We start from the raw sequence: 19,927 nt of genomic DNA, 5'->3' as shown, positions 1-19,927 counted from the left end.
TCATGTTCTTTCCTCATGATGCCATCTATTGTGTGAAGGTCACCAGTCCCTCCACAGCATGATGCTGCCACCCCCGTGCTCCACAGCTGGGATGGTGTTCTCAGGCTTCAAGCTTCCTCCTTTCTCCTCCAGATGTACCGATGGTCATTAAGGCCAAACAGTTCAGGTTTAGTTCCATCAGACCACAGGACATGTCTCCACAAACGAAGGTCTTTGTTCCTGTGTGCATCTACAAACTGTATGTATAGAAACTAGTAAAAAATTCTCTCTCTCATTATTCTGGCATTTAGCAAATAGAAATAATGTTGGTAATCCTAACTGACCTGAAACAGGAAACGTTGAAAGTGAGGAAAAAAAAAAGTTATGCATCTTTTTATACAGTGGATGTAAACTTCTAGTTTCAACTGTACGTCTAAAACCACACAAACCTTTTGCTCGTGTCTCTTTATTCCTTTCCTGGTGCGTCTATCCCAAAACATCCGAGTCCAAGGTGAAACCAGCATGCTTTTAGTTTTGATTTTGTTTGATGTAAAGTGATGGCTGCTGGATTGTCATCCTGTCCGGCATCATCCTCTGCTCCAAGCAGGATATTTAAGCTGCTTTGTTTATGTTTTGTGTATGTATTGGGACCTGGTTTTGAATTTCCTCCAGTTAGATGTTGAATGTCAGATGTCAGCAACTCCAGATCAAACCTTTAAATACCCAAAATCTAGCATCATTCTCATTCTGTGCTGTGACATGTGTTGTTCCCCTCATTCCTCCAAGGCTGACAGCCAGCGATATCATGGAGCCCAACCTGACCTACGTGTACCCCCACACCCGAGTCCAGTCCCTGGTCAGCATCCTGCGCACCACCGTCTACCACGCCTTCCCCGTGGTCACCGAAAACCGAAAGAACGAGCAGGACTTCATGAAGGGCAACATCTTGATCAGCAACAACATCCGCTTCAAGGTGTGCAACTACGCCTTTGTAGCTCAACATCATACCCAGAGAGAGATCAGTTAAGAGAGGAGTTAAGTGTTTGTTGACTTGAAACCTCTGAGTGATGTCTCCAATCAGCAATGTCAGCAACGGCTTTGTGTTAAATTTTTTAACATCTCAGGATTTTTGCTTCAGCGTGAATGAACAGAATATAGAATAGAATAGAAATCCAGGGAAAGTCAGTTGTTAGAGGAGAAAGAGTAAAGTTACCACCATCATACATGCAGATAAATAAGCAAAAATATGCAGTAAGTAAAAATAATCAATAAGATATTACAAAATGCACAACAAGTGTAACGCACACTCTACGTAAAAATGTCCCGTGATGAAGTCTAAATGTGTGGTAACCTATAAATAACAGACTTACAAATGTGAAGGTCTATAAATAAGAATGTTTAGGTGTTTTACATGTGGTGCAAATATTGTGCAAGAGTAGAAGAAAAAATGTGCAAAAGGCAATTTACCAGAAAAACAGAAATACTGGATTAATCACATGTTAGTGATTCATTCATTAAAGCAATTCATCTACTTGTATAATATAGAGAACTTGATCTGTGATGCATCTTCAGTCAAATGCACACCATTTTTGAAGCTAATTAACAGCAAATAACAGCCTGTCCATCGTCCATATCTTGGGGAGGCAGCAGAGTGAAAGAGGCAGACCAACATGTACAACATTTTAGAAAACATCAGCTCACCTGTCATGTGTGCGTCTGGACTGTGGGAGGAAGTCGGCGCAGCAGGAGTAAATATGAATTTTGTTAGCGGTTTGGTTTGTGGATGCCGGGTTTTAGCATCAAGTGAAATGTGAACTGGTTCATCAGCGTAAACCTGCCCTTTGACTTTCACATCATGCAGAAATCCAGCGTCGTGTCTCGCGCCGGGGAACAGCGGCGCCGTTGCCAGTCCATGAAGTCGTACCCGTCCAGCGAGCTGAGGAACGTCTGTGACGAGCAGAGCGCCGTGGTGGAGCCGTCGGAGGAGGGAGAGGACCTGCTGCAGCAGATGTTGGAGAGAAGGTAGGACGGATGTACAGCACCGATGGAAAGGCAGCGTCCTGCCTGTTCAGGGTTCAGTCTCATGGAGGCTGATAGACCACTGAGCTGAGAACACACTGAGTTACAGTCTTTTTTTTAACTGTAAATTGCTGTACTGTTGTAGTACAAAAGCCTTAAAGTGCTTCTATAAAAACAAACCACAAAGAGACACAAAATGTCCACAAAGAGACACAAAATGACCACAAAGAGACACAAAATGACCACAAAGAGACACAAAATGTCCACAAAGAGACACAAAATGACAACAAAAGGACACAAAATGACCACAAAGAGACACAAAGTGACCACAAAGAGACACAAAATGACAACAAAGAGACACAAAATGACAACAAAGAGACACAAAATGACCACAAAGAGACACAAAATGACCACAGAGGCAAAAAAAAAGACCACCAAGAGACACAAAGTGACCACAAACAGACACAAAGTAACTGCAAAGAGACACAAAGTAACCATTAAGACATGCAAAATCATGACAAGGAGATACAAAACATGAAAAATGACCACAAAAAGACTAAATCTAACACAGAAAGAGAACTACAGGACACTACTCTCCACCACTACTCAACCTTTTTTGCACCATGGACCGATTTCAAGCAAGACAATTTTCTACAAACCGCACTCATAACAAACAATAATCGTTTTCTTCTATTAAAAAAGTGTCATAAACAACTAAAATTACTTTTTATTGCTAAATATGTATTTACTTTTTTCTTCTGTCTCTCCAGAGAAGCTTGTTTTTTGTATTTATTCTGGTAGTGGTTACAGTAACGACTTCGTTTACCGGCCGAGCTGAAAACTGACCGAGTCCAGTGACAGGAAGACGAGCTCGTCATTTTTCAAAATGAAACACCCTGCACATGCTGCCGGAATTAAAATAAACCAATAAAACGTTGTTATTCTTTCTGTGCAGCCCGGTACCGGTTAGTGGCCCGGTTTTTGGGGACTTTAAAGGACTATTCTTAACTGAATTGTTGTGGCATGATTTTTTTTTAATGCTGCATTAACTGAAAACAAAGCGAGGAGGTGTCGTGTACTTCAGAGGGCAGCAGCACACTTCATTACCAGGTTATAAAGTGCTTAGAAACAAACTTTAACGTGCTCTTATGTGATGAGTTTCACACTCTGTTGTGCAGCTGCATAGCTCTAAATACATACGTGTAGATTTCAGTGCATAGAAAGCATCAGAATGCAGGAAAGTAGGTGTTTAATGTCAAACGATTCCCGTGAACGACACCCAGACTCCTACTTAATGTGTCACTCTGTGGTTAAAGGAAATCTACACCTAAGTGTGCTTAATCAGTGACATCTAATCGTGTAATTAGCTGATCCTTTTCTGGAGTGTTTTCTTACAAGCTGCAGTACTCAGTCCTACCACGAGGTGGCAGCATGAGCATACCCACTCCTGACAGGATTTTTTAAAAATAAATTCTAAGCATACTGTATCGTTATTGCTTTCCCAAAATAAAATTTAAAAAAAAAAAAATTAAAAAAGAAAAATGGAATCCTTTGACTTTATGAGTACATTTTAAAACCAATGATGATATCAGTGTTGTGATGTGACTCTAATGTGGCGGGAAAATTCAGGACGCATCCCAGAACAGTTCATTCAGACAAAACGTTAAATAACTGTCATTTAACATGAGTTTGATTTATTCAGACTCAGTAAGTGTTCCATTTCACTGTATTTCTTTGATTGCTGTGTTAATAATTCCATACCGTTGTACATCACAGCAGTTCAATGTAATACATAACATTATGAATGCTACATCGAGCTGAGTGTTTATTCCTTCAGAGGGATTTGTGTTGAAAATCTGGCTTCCGTCTGTGTCTTTAGTGCTGAAACAGTCGACCCTCCCGTAATAATTGTGTTGTTGCTGCTGCCGTGCAGACATGCTCCCTACCCCAACCTGTACCCCGACCAGTCTCCCAGCGAGGAGTGGACCATGGAGGAGCGCTTCAGACCGCTCACCTTCCACGGCCTGATCCTGCGCTCCCAGCTGGTCAACCTGCTGATTCGAGGGGTTTGCTACGCCGAGAACCAGTCGGTCAGTCACGCACAGCGGAGCACGTGTGCAGCGTTTAACAAACGTATTTGACCACCTGTCCAGTTTGTTTAGCACCATATATACACACTGTTGCCCATAAAGTTGGAATAAAGTTTTTTTTTTTAACCTCTTCTCATGAAACAATTATGTTAATGTGATTTATTCTTTATGGATAAAGTGTACATCTTCTCAAAACTTTATTGATATCACAAAATACATACAAACATATCACAGTAAGAATTAAACCACAATTAACTTTTGCAAACTGTGTCTACATTGGGGTTATTGAACAATAGGATTGATTTGGTTCCATTTTTCAACCTTGGTCCCTTTAACTGGAAACACATATTCGAGGGGATTTCATACATAAGAATGTCCAGTATTACTCTTTCAAATGCCACGCATGTTGAGTCTGGCCACCCCGACATGGATCAAAGTGTTAAGACATGGTGTCATCAAATTATTCCAACTTCATGGGCAACAGTGTGTATATGTGTATAGACCATCCAGCATAATGAAGGGCTTTAATTCACACTCATGTCTCCACGTTGTACCATTTTAAACAGGAATGAGGAATTTCAAACTGAGTTCACCTTTCTAAATCTGAGCCTCTGAGCTTCTCTGAGAAGTCAGAAGTTAATCAAGCATCACATTCAACCACTAAAACGAAATTTTCTGTTCAGGAATGCAAGTAAATAACTATAATTTGACATCTTAATTAAGACATAGTAATATACTTTCACTATTTTTTCTTTTTTTTTGTGAAACAGTAAATTTATGGATAACAATAATAATTATATTCTAACATTAACAACGTCATTTTGGTTAAAGAGCTTCTACATACTGGTGTATGAACCATTACAGAAACATAAGAAATGATTTAGGTAGTTACAAATGCTGTTAATTTAGGGCAGCTGTGGCATAAACCTGACACTGGGTGGTGGTCTGATACATCTGTTAAGCTCTGTGTATAGTAAAGTTATGGCTTTTTATGAATCCTTTCTCCATATCTTCTGAGACAGAGCGCCACTCAGCCCCGGCTGTCGTATGCAGAGATGACTGAGGACTACCCGCGCTTCCCGGACATCCACGACCTCGACCTCGCCCTGCTCAACCCTCGCATGATAGTGGTATGAGCGACAAGACCGCCAAGTGAGACAATTCTTAAATTCAACAAGATCATGAGTTGATTAGAAACACGCATGTATCCCTGTGTTTCCAGGATGTCACCCCCTACATGAACCCGTGTCCCTACACCGTTTCACCCAACACCCGCATCTCGCAGGTGTTCAACCTGTTCAGGACGATGGGCCTGAGACACTTACCAGTGGTCAATGCCATTGGAGAAGTAAGTAGTTGAGTTCCTCCAAGTTTTTAAGTCGTATTTGATCATGAGACACCAAAGACGAACTGATGATTGATGTTGAGTCTGAGCCAACTCACGTTTACCATTTGCTATCTTTTTCAGATTGTTGGAATCATAACGAGACATAATTTAACCCACGAGTTCCTCGTGGCCAAACTGCGACAGCACTACATCACTATTTGACCCGCCTTCGGACGTTCTGCGGTCGCCCAAGCTTTGTTCAGCCTGGTCCTGAGCCTTTGTCTTGGTCCGTTCCTACTAGCGTTCAGGCATTCTCAAACACATTCAGGATATCCACAACCAGACAAACATTCCCTAGTAGGGAACACAGTTCTCCAGTAAGTGAAAGTTGTGTTTTACTTGTGTTTTAGCTGTTGAGGGATTGTCTTCCTCCAGTCGAGCCTCAGATCCACCGACTCCGACGGGTGGACAGAAGAAATTTCCAAATACGAACATAAACCGTCCACATTGAAGGCTGACAATTCAGAAACGGTTGCTGTGCTTTCAGACTGTGAGCAACGGGACTGATGGGTTAATCACAAAAGAGTATTTAATTGGAGGAGCCATTATGCAGTATAACTTATCTGTTTTTTCTGAACGTGTAGCAGGTTTGCTAGAGTTAACACTGAGAAGACCATTAGTTCTTTAATTTGAATGTGCTGCTGGTTGTTCATTGACGTAGATAGTTTCAAGGATTTTCTTTGTTTTAAAATGTTGACAAAACTACAAAAACAAGACCCTCCTTTGATCGGTCAGAACATCGTCCTACAGAGCCGTCTTCTTAGACTAAGACGAGGTAACGCTAGTCTGACTGAGCGACTCTCCGACGGTGTTTGCTCACAGTTTGAAGCCTCGAGCACAACAAACTACCAAAGTGAAACATCACCAGAGTTCTTTACTACCTTCACGACGGAATGTTTTTCTTTCGACCTTTTTTTGATTTCGCTTGGTCGTCGTTTTCACTGCAGCACTTTTATTTGTGTCTTCGTCTCGTCGCCGACCGTGCGATTTACTGGAAAATAGGCACCAAGAGCAGACCGGCCTCCCTTTACGCCGACGACCTCAGAAGAGTTTGCTTGGTGACCGTGTCGGTTTTAGTTGCACATACAGTAACGTTTCTAACCACTTTAGCAGCCTGTAAACTTCATCAGCATCGTTTTGCACTTATGATATGTGGTAATATTTTCACTGTAATTAGTTCAGTGTTCAGTCTCAGACCAAGGTTTTGTTTTGTAATAGGGACTTGAAAGTACTTGATTTTTTTTTTTGTTTTGTTTTAAAGAAAAACCTCAAAAATCCTGTTTTAGATAAATTAATGTGTAACATATTTTATGGTCCTTCTTTGCAGTTAGTTTTTTTTTTAGCAATATGATTATGATTAGCTGTTCTGGTACATCATTTCATTGTCATTCCAAAAAGGGACTAGAAATGTGAGCAAAGGTGAATAAAAGCAAGAGTAATTCTTCTTTTATAGATGGACATGAGGTCCACTGTGAATCAGGTCGATAGATTATTGGCAACCACAGTTGCACATACATGTACATCAAGCATTCCTCGTTTGATTCTCGTCTCGTCTCTGCTTTGATTTATTTAAGAGAGTATTTTTTTATACAGTTTTATTTTTTATGATTTGCTGCGTGTGCTGTGAATGATTCGTCATGCAGTTGCATTTCTAAATGGACCGAGGCAGCCCCGGATCTTACTGCTGTTTTTAGGTTTGGGATTGCCACCTTGTTAATTTAAAATGATTCCACTGTACATATGACGCAGCAGGAACGGTGCCGAACGTTAGATTAAGAGAAGCAGTGGACAGTATGTGTGCCACTGTGGCGCCGGACTGATGGACTGCCAAACACTTTCTGTTCCCTGGAGGTTATTCAGTTGGGATTTTGTGGTTCCTACAGAGATTTAGAAATGGCACATGGCAAATACAGCATTAAATATCCAACCCTGCAACCACGGAACAGAACAAGCAGAGAGACCTCGGTCTTGTGCCTCTATTGTTGTTCAAATAAAGCTCCTTCTCTTTTGTCAATCAGTCAAAGTGTGTCAGCATCGTTGTTTTTTTTTTGCCTCAAATAAGACGTCGATAAGGCTGGGCGTGATAATACATGCAGGTTTTTGCGCATGCTTAGCAGAGCTGAAGAGTCTGTTGACGAACTGATTGATTCTGGAGTCTACGACATACAGATCTATGACGTCCCCTCCAAACCCTTCCAGCACCTGCTGAAGTTCGAGCACACCTGTCCTTAATGTAGTACTACAGTCCTAAAACAGACAGAAGTCTTGTTGACCTTATGAGACTGGCAGCAAGCCTGCTTCACAGTTTGAATTATGTTTTGGTAAAAGCTCTGACACTGCTCGGTCTGCAGCAGAAACAATGACGTGCAGGCCACCAAGCGTCTAATGCAGGAGTGTCCAATCCTGGTCCTCGAGGGCCACAATCCTGCATGTCTTAGATGTTTCTATCTTCCAACACACCTGATTCAAATGATCAGCTCATCATCAAGCTCTGCAGAAGCCTGATAACGATCCTGATCATGTGAATCAGGTGTGTTGGAAGAAGGGAAACATCTAAAACATGCAGGACTGTGGCCCTCGAGGACCAGGATTGGACACCCTGGTCTAATGGAATACACCGTTGTAATTTCAGCCGGATGTACTCATGCTTTCATGATGGAACAATGACTCGGTTTAGCTTATTGCACATTCACACAGTCCACATTCTTTCCTCCTGTGTTGCTTTCAGTGTGTATTATATTTGTAAAAGTGCATGTGGTCATCTGGTGCCGACACCACCCCTCGATGTGAACATACTAGATTTGGAAATCCTGGTGACGAGCTTTGGGCACCTGAAGGTGTTCGAGGCCAGACAACGAAACAATGTGCTGCTTTGTAAACTGCTCCTCCCTACATTATAGCAACTTGTAATATTGGAGTACTTCAGCCGTATGTGTTCAAACTAATTCTAAAGGAGAATAATGAAACAGAAAGTCCACCCTGCAAGCTGGCAGAATTGGTTCCTTAGGTCCGTGAAACCTCAAAAGCCTGAACCTGTGTTTTTCAGACTGTTTACGGTAGAAATGCTCTGCTTTGGTGTTGACTGCTTAGTTTAGCTTAGACCACTGGATAGAAACCATCATTAAATTTTAGGGCAAAGGCTCGGTTTAGGTTCAGTTTGTGTAAAAGCTCGGATACAGTCACCAGGAAAAGCTTTTAAGTCAATGAAGTGATGGAAACATGACTCTGTGCATACATGCGAGTGTGTGCGGATGTTTGCAGTCACTTTTTATGGCTGGCTGTGATTATATCTGGCAGCCAGCGACACACACTCACACGCAACTACTTCTTCTACCGATGTGTGGAGGAGGGAAAGAAATAAGACGATTAGAGAGGAGTCGAGGCAACAAAACAAGACATCGTGGCTTCAGAGCTGTTTGAAAGCAGATGTCAGATGTTTTCTTGTCTGTATTTTATGATCTCTGTCAAATGAGCACAACTTAAGGGTACACAAAGAGCACTACACAAATGACGGGCAACACATATTGCGATCGAGTGGTAAGTGGCCTCCTCTCTCCTTGAGATGTATTTCTGGGATTGAATCCGGGTCCCAGGCAGGAGGGCAGAGGAGGCTCAAAGGGGTTGCAGCTGCAGTTGTGGAAGCAAAAACGCTGTCTGGGAGGAATTCGGTAAGGCCGTGGAGAAGGTGTTTTGGTCAGCCTCAAGGAAATTCCAGTAAACTGCTCAGCGCCTCAGGAAAAGAAGCCAAGCTTAGGCAGTTGTCGGACAGTGAAAGGAGCCCTTGGAGGACCTCCTAAAGCTGGCTAAAGTCAGAAGACTTGGCAGAAGCCTTGGCCATATCTGTGGCAGAGGTTGCTGAAGTAGTTAAGAAGCTGCCAGGTGTGGACAAGAGTCACCTTGAGATGCTGAAGGTTCTGAGTATTGTCAGACTATCTTGGTTGACACACCTCTTCATTGTCACATAGAAGTCTGGGACAGGGCCTGTGGAGTTGCATACTGGGGTGGTGGTTCTGATTTTCAAAAATCCGTCTGGTCCTTGTATAGTCAACATAAGAGCCGCATTTTCAACACAAAGTCAAGCACATTTCCGGAAGGTGTTGGACTCGGCCAGGGTTGCCTTTTGTCTCTGATCCTGTTTGTGATATTCATGGACAGGATCTGCAGGTGCAGCTGGAGAGAGGACGGTGTTCAGTTTGAGAATCTCAGAATTGCATGCGTATTGTTTGCAGTGATGTGGTTCTGTTGATTTCTTCAGACCACGACCTTCAGCACGCGCTGTGGCAGTTTGTAACTGAGTGTGAAGCAACCAGAATGAGCACCTCTAAGGCGAGGGCTGAGGCCTTGTTCTCTACGAGAAACCAGTGGACTGCTCCATCTGGATTGGGGTTGAGTTGCTGCCTCAAGAGAAGGAGTTTAGGAATCTTGGGATATTGTTCACCTGGGATGAGCAAATGGAGTCAGAAAGGACATGTGGATTGGTGCAGCATCACCAGTAATGGAGGCGTTGTACAAGACCATTGTGGTAAAGAGGGAGCTGAGCCAGGGGGCAAAACTTTTGATTTACCACTCGGCCTTTTTCCAACCCTCCGCTCTGGCTAGTGATCAAAATGAGTTTCATTGGTAGGGTGGCTGGGAGGTGATGTAAATCTCGCGCCAGGCCGTATCTATATCCACAGCAGGTCTCCAAGGTGACCAGCCTCTGGCACGTTGGAACAAGGCAGGTAAGGGAAGTCAAGAAGTTGGATCTGTAACTTTGGGACAAGGATTGGCTCTTCACCTTATGAAGCCGAGAAGCTCAGACATTCAGAGGCAGCTCGAAGTAGTGTAAATGTGTCAAGAGGAACCAGCTGATGTGGTTCGGGCATCTAATAAAGATGTCTCCCAGGCACTTTGGTTTTGAAGTTTTCTGGGCTTGTCTAACTGTCAGAGTGTCATGCGATGCCTCCATAGGAGTCTTCAGTCTCACTGTGATTTGATATCGAGAAAGCTCCTCCGTATAACAACCTGACTTCTGACACTGTCACTTTGTTCTATCAAAGTCAGTGTTCTGCTGGAAAGTAGAACCCAAACATTATATCCAACAGGTGAACAATTACTGCAGGCTGATTTCAAGCCTTGTATGAGTTGATCAAATCCACCTGATCTGACCTCGAAATATTTTACACATCAGCCCTTCTCATGCTTTTAAATGCTTCTACATCCTCATACTTGCAGATTATTTACGACAGATTTGTGATGTGCTGACGTGTGGTCGACGCCACTACGTGTGTCCCTGCTGTAGCTGCACAGAGTTAATGTACGTCTTGTGCTATAGTGACGATTCCAACGTATCCAGACTCTACAGATAATAGAGGGCAGGACATTCATTATACACTCACCAAAACAGACGCATCTGGGCGTAAATGGGAAACACTTACTGCTGTGCTGTTGTTGATGGCTATTACTGCCAATTTGCTGCGCTGAAACTGGAGACCGTTGTTTTATGAGACCAGCTAAAGATGATTTTAGGTATTGTGATGATTTTCGTGAAAATTAATAGACGTTTAATTAAATCCTAAATTGCAAATGTTTTGTGTCAACGTGTTTTCAACCAAAGGAGCGATCTCCTCGATAGCGCCGAGCTTGGGAGGAAAACACATTTATGGCACTTTGTATTCCAACTGCTAAGTGACCCTAAACACTTACACGTAATGATGAGAGATGGCGATGTTTATGAGAGGCTCTTGCCATACAGCCTGAGCTGATTGAATCCCATGCTGTCATTTACCTCTATTTAATCCAGCCACTGATAAAGTTTCACCTTTAACCTTCACAGTAATTGAACCGTGTTCTGTCTATCAGGCTGCATATGACTAAGTCTGTGTGTGTGCAGAGGTGAAAAGCAAGTCTCTATCATTATACTGGATATATTTATATGTAAGTACGATGTTGTTTCTATGTCATATATGAACATAATTATAGGCAATCTTAGCAGCCTGCTGATTGCCAACAAGATGAGTTTCATTTTTAGCTCATCTCCATTCAGCAATGTTGTTCTCACAGTTTCATGAGTCACGACCCAAGTGTCCTGATGACATAATTCACTTTGATGGAGTTTTTTATTTTGCTATGAACTTTAGAATACATTAGACTTGAGGGGGTTCAGTGCCAAAGTGAACCAAACCACATTTACTAGTCTTAGAGAAAAATGGGCTCAAAATTTTGGGTTGCTAAAAACAATCCTGGTTCTTGGAGGAGTCATTATATACATCCAAAGATACCCTGTCCAGAGATGGTAACAGGTACTTGAGATGACTTATTTAAGTTTTAACTTCCTTTTGCTGAGTGCCAAACTGATCCAAGGTTTGTTTTGCTAAACAGCACTGAAGAGTTTACATCATAAGGACCTAGAGATACTTCTGAGGACCATGGAGTAGAAATAGATGCTTGGTGGTGGTTCATTAAGTTTTTAATTTACCTCACCGTACCTACCAGTTGAGTTTTCACGGGGCTTGAGGTCGCGCTGTCTGCCATCTTGAATCACAAACACGTTGCAACTACCTGCGATGTAGTGGTCAGCAGTTCCTGTAGCTTGCCACGAAATGTTCACACTCACATCTACGCTCAGTGTAGAATCACCAATTAACTATTAGAACCCACGCAAGCATAAGGAGAACATACAAACTCCGTGCATGAATCCATCTGAGGAGCTAATCTGAGGTGCCGCCCTAACTTAAAAAAAAAACAGAAACATAATATAAACTAAATCCACAATATATCGGTGGAGTCCCTTCACAAGAGATGGGTCACAGGATGGAGGGTTTACAACCAAATATGTAAACGCAAATTACACGGAGTCAGCGTCAGCTTGAACTTTAGGGGTCTCCGATGAAGTTGTCTTCGCTGGAAATCCAGTCCTGATTGTTATAAATTTAGCCAAATGCTGCTGTAGATAAACACAATGACACTGGTGCAGTACAAACAAACACACAGTGCGGTGTTCTCGTTGTGTTTTTCAGGAGCTCAAGCGATTCTTCTCCGCGAGTTTATTCGATTTACAGATTTCTACTTGGTATCAAGGGTTTCAGTGGTATCTTTTCTGTAGTTTTTTTTTTTCTTCTTCTTCTTATATGCATTATCTCTGTCCCTGCTCTTCCCTTTCTCACTCCCCCTCCACCTCTCCACTCATGTCAGCCACACTCACTTGTCCTGAGGTGTGGAAGGCAGCTGAGATCATTAGGGGAAATGACTCTTGTGTTGCATACCAGCTCTGATAATAAAACTGTCACAAGGGAGGACAGCGTGATGACTCCAGCGCCGCATTGATTAGAGAGAATGCGCTTTCTGTCCGACTCGCTCTCAGCTGCTCTACTTTCCGTATGTGTTTCTGCGTTGGTTATGTAATCTTTATAATGAGGCGAAATAAGACATGTCCTTGTCGGACTTCTGGCTTTCTGAGACTTGTCTTCGTAGCTGAACTTGGATAATCTGTCAACAAATACGTGGCACCTTTAAACAGCAGGTGAATATGAGCTGTAGCGTAGAAGTGGGCATTTAGCTCCTATCATAGCTTATTCTAACATCAAACATGGCTTTAAGTCAACACTAAGTCCACACTTGGGTCCATACTTGTCCATAATCTTAACCGTCCCCTCATCTCAGAAGACAAGCTCAATCCTCCATAACAACTGTAAAAACATGGAGCTTCCTCACCGCTGCAGAACTGCTTTGACAAAACTAACTCTTTGAGAATCAGGACTTGGACGAGCACATCATCACCTGCTACATACAAAACTGTGCTAACAATGTCAACAAACACATCCAGGTACACCCCGATCACAAGCCCTGGATGACAAAGGAAGTCAAATCTCCTCTCAAAGGCCGTAACATCGCCTCCAGGTCTGGTAACACTTAGGAGTGGGTGGATTGGATGAGGTGAGATATAATCGTAGAGTGTACATAACGATGAACACATCCCCTGTGACGTCATCCATAGGTCTCCTGACACTACCTGACTCTTCCTAACTCCTGACAAAGTGAACAAAGAGGTGGAGTGTAAATGGCACACCATGCCAACATCTCTGGTCCTGTAAAGGTTCCCTCCGGTCCCTCAAAGCAGCCACTCCCCTAATAATGCAGAACTTTAAGTCTAAATGCAATCTAAATAATGGAGTTCTATAAAAATTCACCCCCCGTACAGATGTCATGAAGGGGGAAATGAGCTATGGAGACCACAACGTTTTTAGTTTCAGGCTGTTTAGTTCTGCTATTACGGGTCCATGGGGATTGACTTGCTTTCGGAGCAGAGCTCAAGAAGCCATGTGAGGACTTCCACAATGGCTTTATCTTTCAGCACCGCTTGGATACGATCGGCCAACTTGGGAAGGGATCGTCTACTTCACTGTCCAGTCACAGCGGTGGAACATCCCAGTGCTATTTGTGTAGGACGACTGATTTGACAAGTAAATATATGAAGTACTGTCAGCACAGGTTGCAATATCTGAGCCCATCAACTACAACATACTGGTAGACATATCCAATAAAGGTCTTAGATGTATTAACTGAGGGGTTCAGTGTCAAAGTGGGTCAAACCACAGAAAATCCAAAGTTGAGTTTTGGGTTTTCTTGATAAGTGTTTATGGTCAACTACTTAGGGGCAAAGTGGTCCAACCAGCAGCCCACTAGTAATGTCACGATGCCATTTTGAAGTTTGGCCAATGATGGTTTTGACATGAACATTTAGTGGCAAACTGGACCAAGCCACAGGAATCACTGACTGTTATATCGCAGACGCAGGTAGTCGCACGTGTTTGTGATTTAAGATGGCGGACAGCGCGACCTCAAGCCCCATGAAAACTCAACTGGTAGGTACAGTAAATTAAAATAAAAACTTAATGAACCACCACCAAGCATCTATTTCTACTCCATGGTCCTCCGAAGTATCTCTAGGTCCTTATGATGTAAACTCTTCAGTGCTGTTTATCAAGACAAACCTTGGATCAGTTTGGCACTCAGCAAAAGGAAATTAAAACTTAAATAAGTCATCACAAAGCAGCTGTTTCTATCTCTGGACAACATCTTTGGATGTATATAATGACTCCTCCAACAACCAAGATTGTTTTTTTTTAGCAGCACAGGATTTTGAGCCCATTTTTCTCTAAAACTAGTAAACATGGTTTGGCCCACTTTGGCACTGAACCCCTCAACTGAATCCTGTATAATATTCCTCCTTACATAAATGCTATTCTAAGGCCTAGCAACCATCCTCATTAAAAGGTGTAACCATGGCATTTACTTACGTGTATTTGTCCCCACACACATCTTTGGCCCATTATGTTGTACAATATTAGGTTTAACGGCACACGAGTAATAATAAACCCTTTTCATACCGACTCATATAATTAGCTTGTATAATAACAGGTGGACCATGGGAAGTGTTGTTCCTATCTGGTTTCCCAGGGACTCGATGGCTTCAGATTAGTGTCTCAGCTTTACAGACGCAGGTTGTCTTTCATCGTGAGCGCCTGTTTGTGTAGACGCCAGGTTAGTTTCTGTTCTATGGGTGTTGTTGCCAGCGCACTGGGGACTGCGGGGGTTCGGGCAGCCCGAGGTGATGCCATTGATATCTGTCAGGACGCAGTGGGAGGCAGGCAGTGGGGGGAAGGGGGTGCTAAAGAGGTTTTAATGACACTGTAAAAACCTCTTTATATCTATGCATCTCTTGGAGGCATATATATATATATATATATATATATACACTGGAACATAGTCTAATATTGCTTCGTTGTTTGGTAGAAACCCTGAACTCTTTATTCAAGATTTAAACCCAGGACTTGATTCATTCAGATGGAAATGTTGAATTTTATGTATCTCATAATAATAATAATAATAATAATAATAATAATAATAATAATAATACCTTTATTTTTATAGCACATTTAAGGCGGTTCACAAGCAAACGCAGAGACAACCAAGCAAGACATAAGGAGACAAGGCGGAGCAGTCAAATAAAATAAAAAAATCAAAATGCTAATAATTAGTAAATAAATAATTAGCTAGATTAGGACGCATATCAAACAAAGGAACAAGGCAGTTGAAAAATCAAAGATTAAAAGTTAAAGACGGCATCACACCAAAGAACGAGGCAGCTAAAATTAACGTAAAGCATCAGAGAACATGTAAAATAAACCGATAAATAGTGAATAAATACAGAATAGAGCTAAAACTAATTAAAGAAGTGATCTAGACTGATTTCCCTGTAGTTTATGTGTCCACACTGTGATCCAGTTGGCTTTAAAACCTCCGCTGTTATAGACCAGTACAATGTCATGAATTTACATCACAAATTGAAATGTTGAGGTGAAGACCCCAGAGTCTGATATATCATGTGATTTTACCTGAGTTACTTAAACAGTATGGATTTACCCGACTAAATAAAGTAATAAAGCAGTACGGTAATGTTAATTTTGGAGCTCAACCTGAATAATTTACAGCAAAAAACATACAACCTCTCTATAAGTAAGCATATCTGTGACAGTAGAGAGTAACAACTTCCTTTATGACAGGAACAGACCTCCGGCAGAATCAGGCTCGGGGAGGTCGGCCGTCTGCTTTGGGTCTGAAGAGATCATAAACACTGGAGTGATTGGCAGGACAAATAGAGCCATGCAGCTCCAGATGTACCTGCAGAGAGGTGCAAGGAGAGAGCTGACCGAGCACCAAGTAGAGAGTAGAAAAGACAGTTAATAATAGAGAATGTAAAAGCACACAGGACAAGGATCAACACATTTGAACACATGGACAGAACAGCGAAGGTAAAGCATACGGCTAAGTAAAAAGGAGGCAGAACTATAACACCACCAAAGGATAAAGCTGAGGGAAATCAGGAACGACTACTAGGAACAAAACGACACCGTGAGAAAACACGAGCTTCACTTTGTTCTTAGATGACAGAAGCTTTTCCTCACGTCGCTGCTGAACTGTTTATTGAAACTATAAGAGGAGAACAGGACGACACACACAGAGGTTTTTGTTTATCTGTGTATTATTATTATTATTATTATTATAATAACCTTAAAAATGGATGCACATTATAAATATTCCACTTCTAATGATTATCAGCGCTATGAAACAAAATAGGCATGGGGACAATAAAACATCTGATGAAATGATGAAAAAAAAAGTGTGAAAAAAATGCAAAACAAAAAGAAAATAATAATTTAAACTGTTTTTATTGACATGACTAAAAATGTAAATCAAATTCATCAACATAAAAAGCCACAGCTCAATAACTCCTCCGTAAACATGCAACACGGGGGGAAGCCAATTAAACGCCGCGAAAGAAATGTGAACTAATAAAGGACATCTTTATCCAGCTAATGAGAAATCTGACACTCCTGTTAAATCCGTCACTTAGCAGAAGCCCGGAGATGATTAGTGGCCATGATTAAGATTCTAATGGTCGGTGCTGTAGGAGTCGCTTTAATAACCTGAGACAAAGATATCCAGCACTCATCTGTATACACTTGTAGAGCCTAACAAAGCTCGAGGAAAACATGACGAGTGAATCGTTGGGGGATCTATTTTTCTTTGTTTTCATCATCATGAGAAATCGATGTATAAAATTAAGGTATTATTGATGTATGATTAATGAAATAGGATGAATATTTACTGATGTACAGTCGTTTCTGATTACAAAAAGTGGAAGAAAAAAAATAACGTCGTTAAAAGCTCTGACTCAGTGAAACGGATGCTAGATTCAGTCTTCTTCTTCTTGCAATGCGATGTTTCTCAGTGACTGGTCATAAAAAGCACTTCCTTGGTTTATTTAGGTGAACCGTGTTAAAAATAGCATGAACTAACGCTAAATATATGCAACGCCACTCGTGCTGTGTGAAAATAGCCTTATCTGTGTAAAGGTGGCACTAGAGGAGTCGCATTCACAACATGCTAGTCTTTCCACAGCCGGCGGGAAGGGTAACGCATGATATAGTGGCATGGGAGTCTGGGATCAGCCGAGGACAGGAATAGAAAGCAGGGCTACGGCCATGAAGGTTAAACCGGTGTTCTGCAGCAGCTTCAGACGTGAGCAGGTCGGACCGGCGTGACAACACATGAATGCTGTGGTTTCGTGTGACACAGCGAAGTCGGGAACAACGGCTGTGCTGCTGCAGCTGGAAAAGTCAATTCAAAGGCTCCCGGAGTGGAGATGCAGAGTCCAGCAGAGGCCAGTTTATTTATAACTCAGACACAAGTGCTTTACAAATACTCATGTAGCAGGATATAGAAAATGGAACAATTAGGAACGCACATTTTCTGCTAAATTTGAACATCTTCCTCTCATGGCACTTTATCAGTAACAACAATCATTTTATTTATATGGCACCTTTAAGAAAGGCGTTCATGAGGTGCTTTAGCAGTGAAAACATGCAATACGGAGACAATCAAAGAATTAACGAATTAAAACCGACATCACAGCAAAGAACACAGCAGCTAAAAATGAGAATATAAACAGATCGGCAGTGCATAGAAACAGAGTAAAACAGTAAAACTAATTACAGCTAAAAGCAAACTTCACAAAAAAGCAAGAAGAAGTGATTTAAAACTTCACACATTAAGGTCATCATCTAGCATACAGAGAGAAAGTCCAACAATTCCCCCGAGAACAGCACTTAGAGACAGAACCTCGATGGAAAACTGGGGATGAGGAAGTGCACGGAGCTCGAAGGCTGGTGAAAGGATATAACATAAGACCACTTTTTATTTTATTGCAGGAAGGTTGGTAATATGTGAATTAGATGGCAAACTTCCATTCTGGACAGGGTTTCCCACATTCATCTGTTTCCATTGATCCTAATTACAATGAGGTGCTACGTAGATTTAATCACCGTTGGGGGCACCAGTTTACAGAGTGGTCCAAAGGTTTATGCCACTTGGGTGATTTTAAATAGACTGTCATGACTTACACATGCAAACAAGACGGCTACATCTACACTTCTACATCGTCCGACATCCAGATTTGCTTCCTACCTACCTGAGTGTTTATTTAGTATTCGGTACTCGTGCAGTGTACACACCTACATACTGATAGATAGATAGATAGATAGATAGATAGATAGATAGATAGATAGAACTTCATTGATCCCTTTGGTAGAACCTCAGGGACTGCAGCAGGTATACGTGGATACCATCGAAGGCCTGGGCTTTGGCGGCCTGCTGCTCCTCATCCGTGAGTTGAACTTTGACGACTTGATCAGTGACTTTAAAAAAAAGACCAGAGGAATGCTAGAACTGATTGAGGTAGGATATTTTTCCCTGTGGTTTTATGTAAATTAAGGTGTTTGACTCCTAAATATGTGGAGAACAACCATAAAGACATGCGTGTAATGTTTCACCTTAGAAAGAAAAAACTCGACTTATAGACGTGGAGAGAATGGAACCTGACCAGTCTGTCCGAATGCTTCTTGGGTAAAGTTAATCTTCTCCTCACTTTCCACCACAAGCGAAGGAAAAACTCTAAACTGCCTGCGGCTATGAATGTGAGCATGTTCCTGGTTGGACTGATTGCAAACCGCTGATATAATGCAGGATTGGACGGACGTACAGTAAAGGAAGGAGGGCATGATGCAGCACAGGCTGTAAGTCCTCAATCTCAATCTCTTGTAGTACGACATCTAAGCCTCCCTGATCCCACAACCTCCCCTCATGCTGCAAGAATTAAACCTGCACAGAATAATCTTAGGTGTAAGTCAGTTTGAACCATAAGTACTACCATCAAGTTAACCAGTCAACCGGATCTGCTTTATTTATAATGCCAGGTGTGGACTGCTACGATTGGAGAAGTTGTCAATGATTAGCAGGATGTGCAAATGAACAAGCTGTGGGCCGGAGGAAGGCTAGAGAGAAAAATAAAACGGTCAAAGGGAGGGAAAAAAAACTCAACAGAGAAATTTGTCGTTAACCGGAGAAAATTAAATAGAATTTAATTTGAGCTGGGTGTTTGAGGGGGGATCTGGAGTTGGATTAGAACAACATGAAAGAGTCCAAAAACAGGTGGACACAGTCTGGAGAGCAGCCCAAAGTCAGGGGGAACCAGCAGGACCACAAAGACTGCTACAGAGGACGGAAGCCCTCTGTAGGACGAGCAGGTGGGCGAACACCGAAACCCTCGGGAGGCTGGTGACCAAGGTGGAACACTTCTGTAGGCCAACAGCAAAGGAGGATCGCCTCTGGAGGCCGAGCAGAAGGCGGCGGGTGTTGGCATGGGTGGAGGAAGAGCCCCTCTGGAATGTCAGGTGAAAGGCCAGTGGCAAGACAGGACCAGATACAGATGTGGCCCAGCTAGGACCGTGGATTCTGGAGCTGGTGCAACGTCTGCACACTTTGACTTTGGGGCGAGGTCTGCAGACTCTGTAACTGGAGCTGAGATGACTTCTGAGGACTCTGGACCAGGTGAAACATCTTCAGCTAACTC

At 42.2% G+C, this 19,927-nt stretch overlaps 1 protein-coding gene across 1 annotated transcript in view; it reads left to right on the top strand.

Annotated features, from left to right (window-relative positions):
* Positions 1-7,498, top strand: part of clcn6 (chloride channel 6) — a 24,150-nt gene extending 16,652 nt beyond the window's left edge. Inside the window, exons 18-23 of the mRNA XM_008290159.1 lie at positions 766-952; positions 1,841-2,001; positions 3,932-4,088; positions 5,111-5,218; positions 5,311-5,436; positions 5,557-7,498. Coding sequence (XP_008288381.1) covers positions 766-952; positions 1,841-2,001; positions 3,932-4,088; positions 5,111-5,218; positions 5,311-5,436; positions 5,557-5,637 — 820 coding nt within the window. The 3' untranslated portion in view covers positions 5,638-7,498. The remainder of the gene's footprint in view (positions 1-765; positions 953-1,840; positions 2,002-3,931; positions 4,089-5,110; positions 5,219-5,310; positions 5,437-5,556) is intronic.
* The last annotated feature ends 12,429 nt before the right edge of the window (positions 7,499-19,927 follow it).

This window comes from Stegastes partitus, unplaced genomic scaffold (assembly GCF_000690725.1).
Source record: "Stegastes partitus isolate 25-593 unplaced genomic scaffold, Stegastes_partitus-1.0.2 Scaffold658, whole genome shotgun sequence".
In the NCBI taxonomy this organism is placed as follows: Eukaryota; Metazoa; Chordata; class Actinopteri; family Pomacentridae; genus Stegastes; species Stegastes partitus.
The sequence above is the reverse complement of the archived record's forward strand: the minus strand, read 5'-3'. Positions and strand labels throughout refer to the sequence as shown.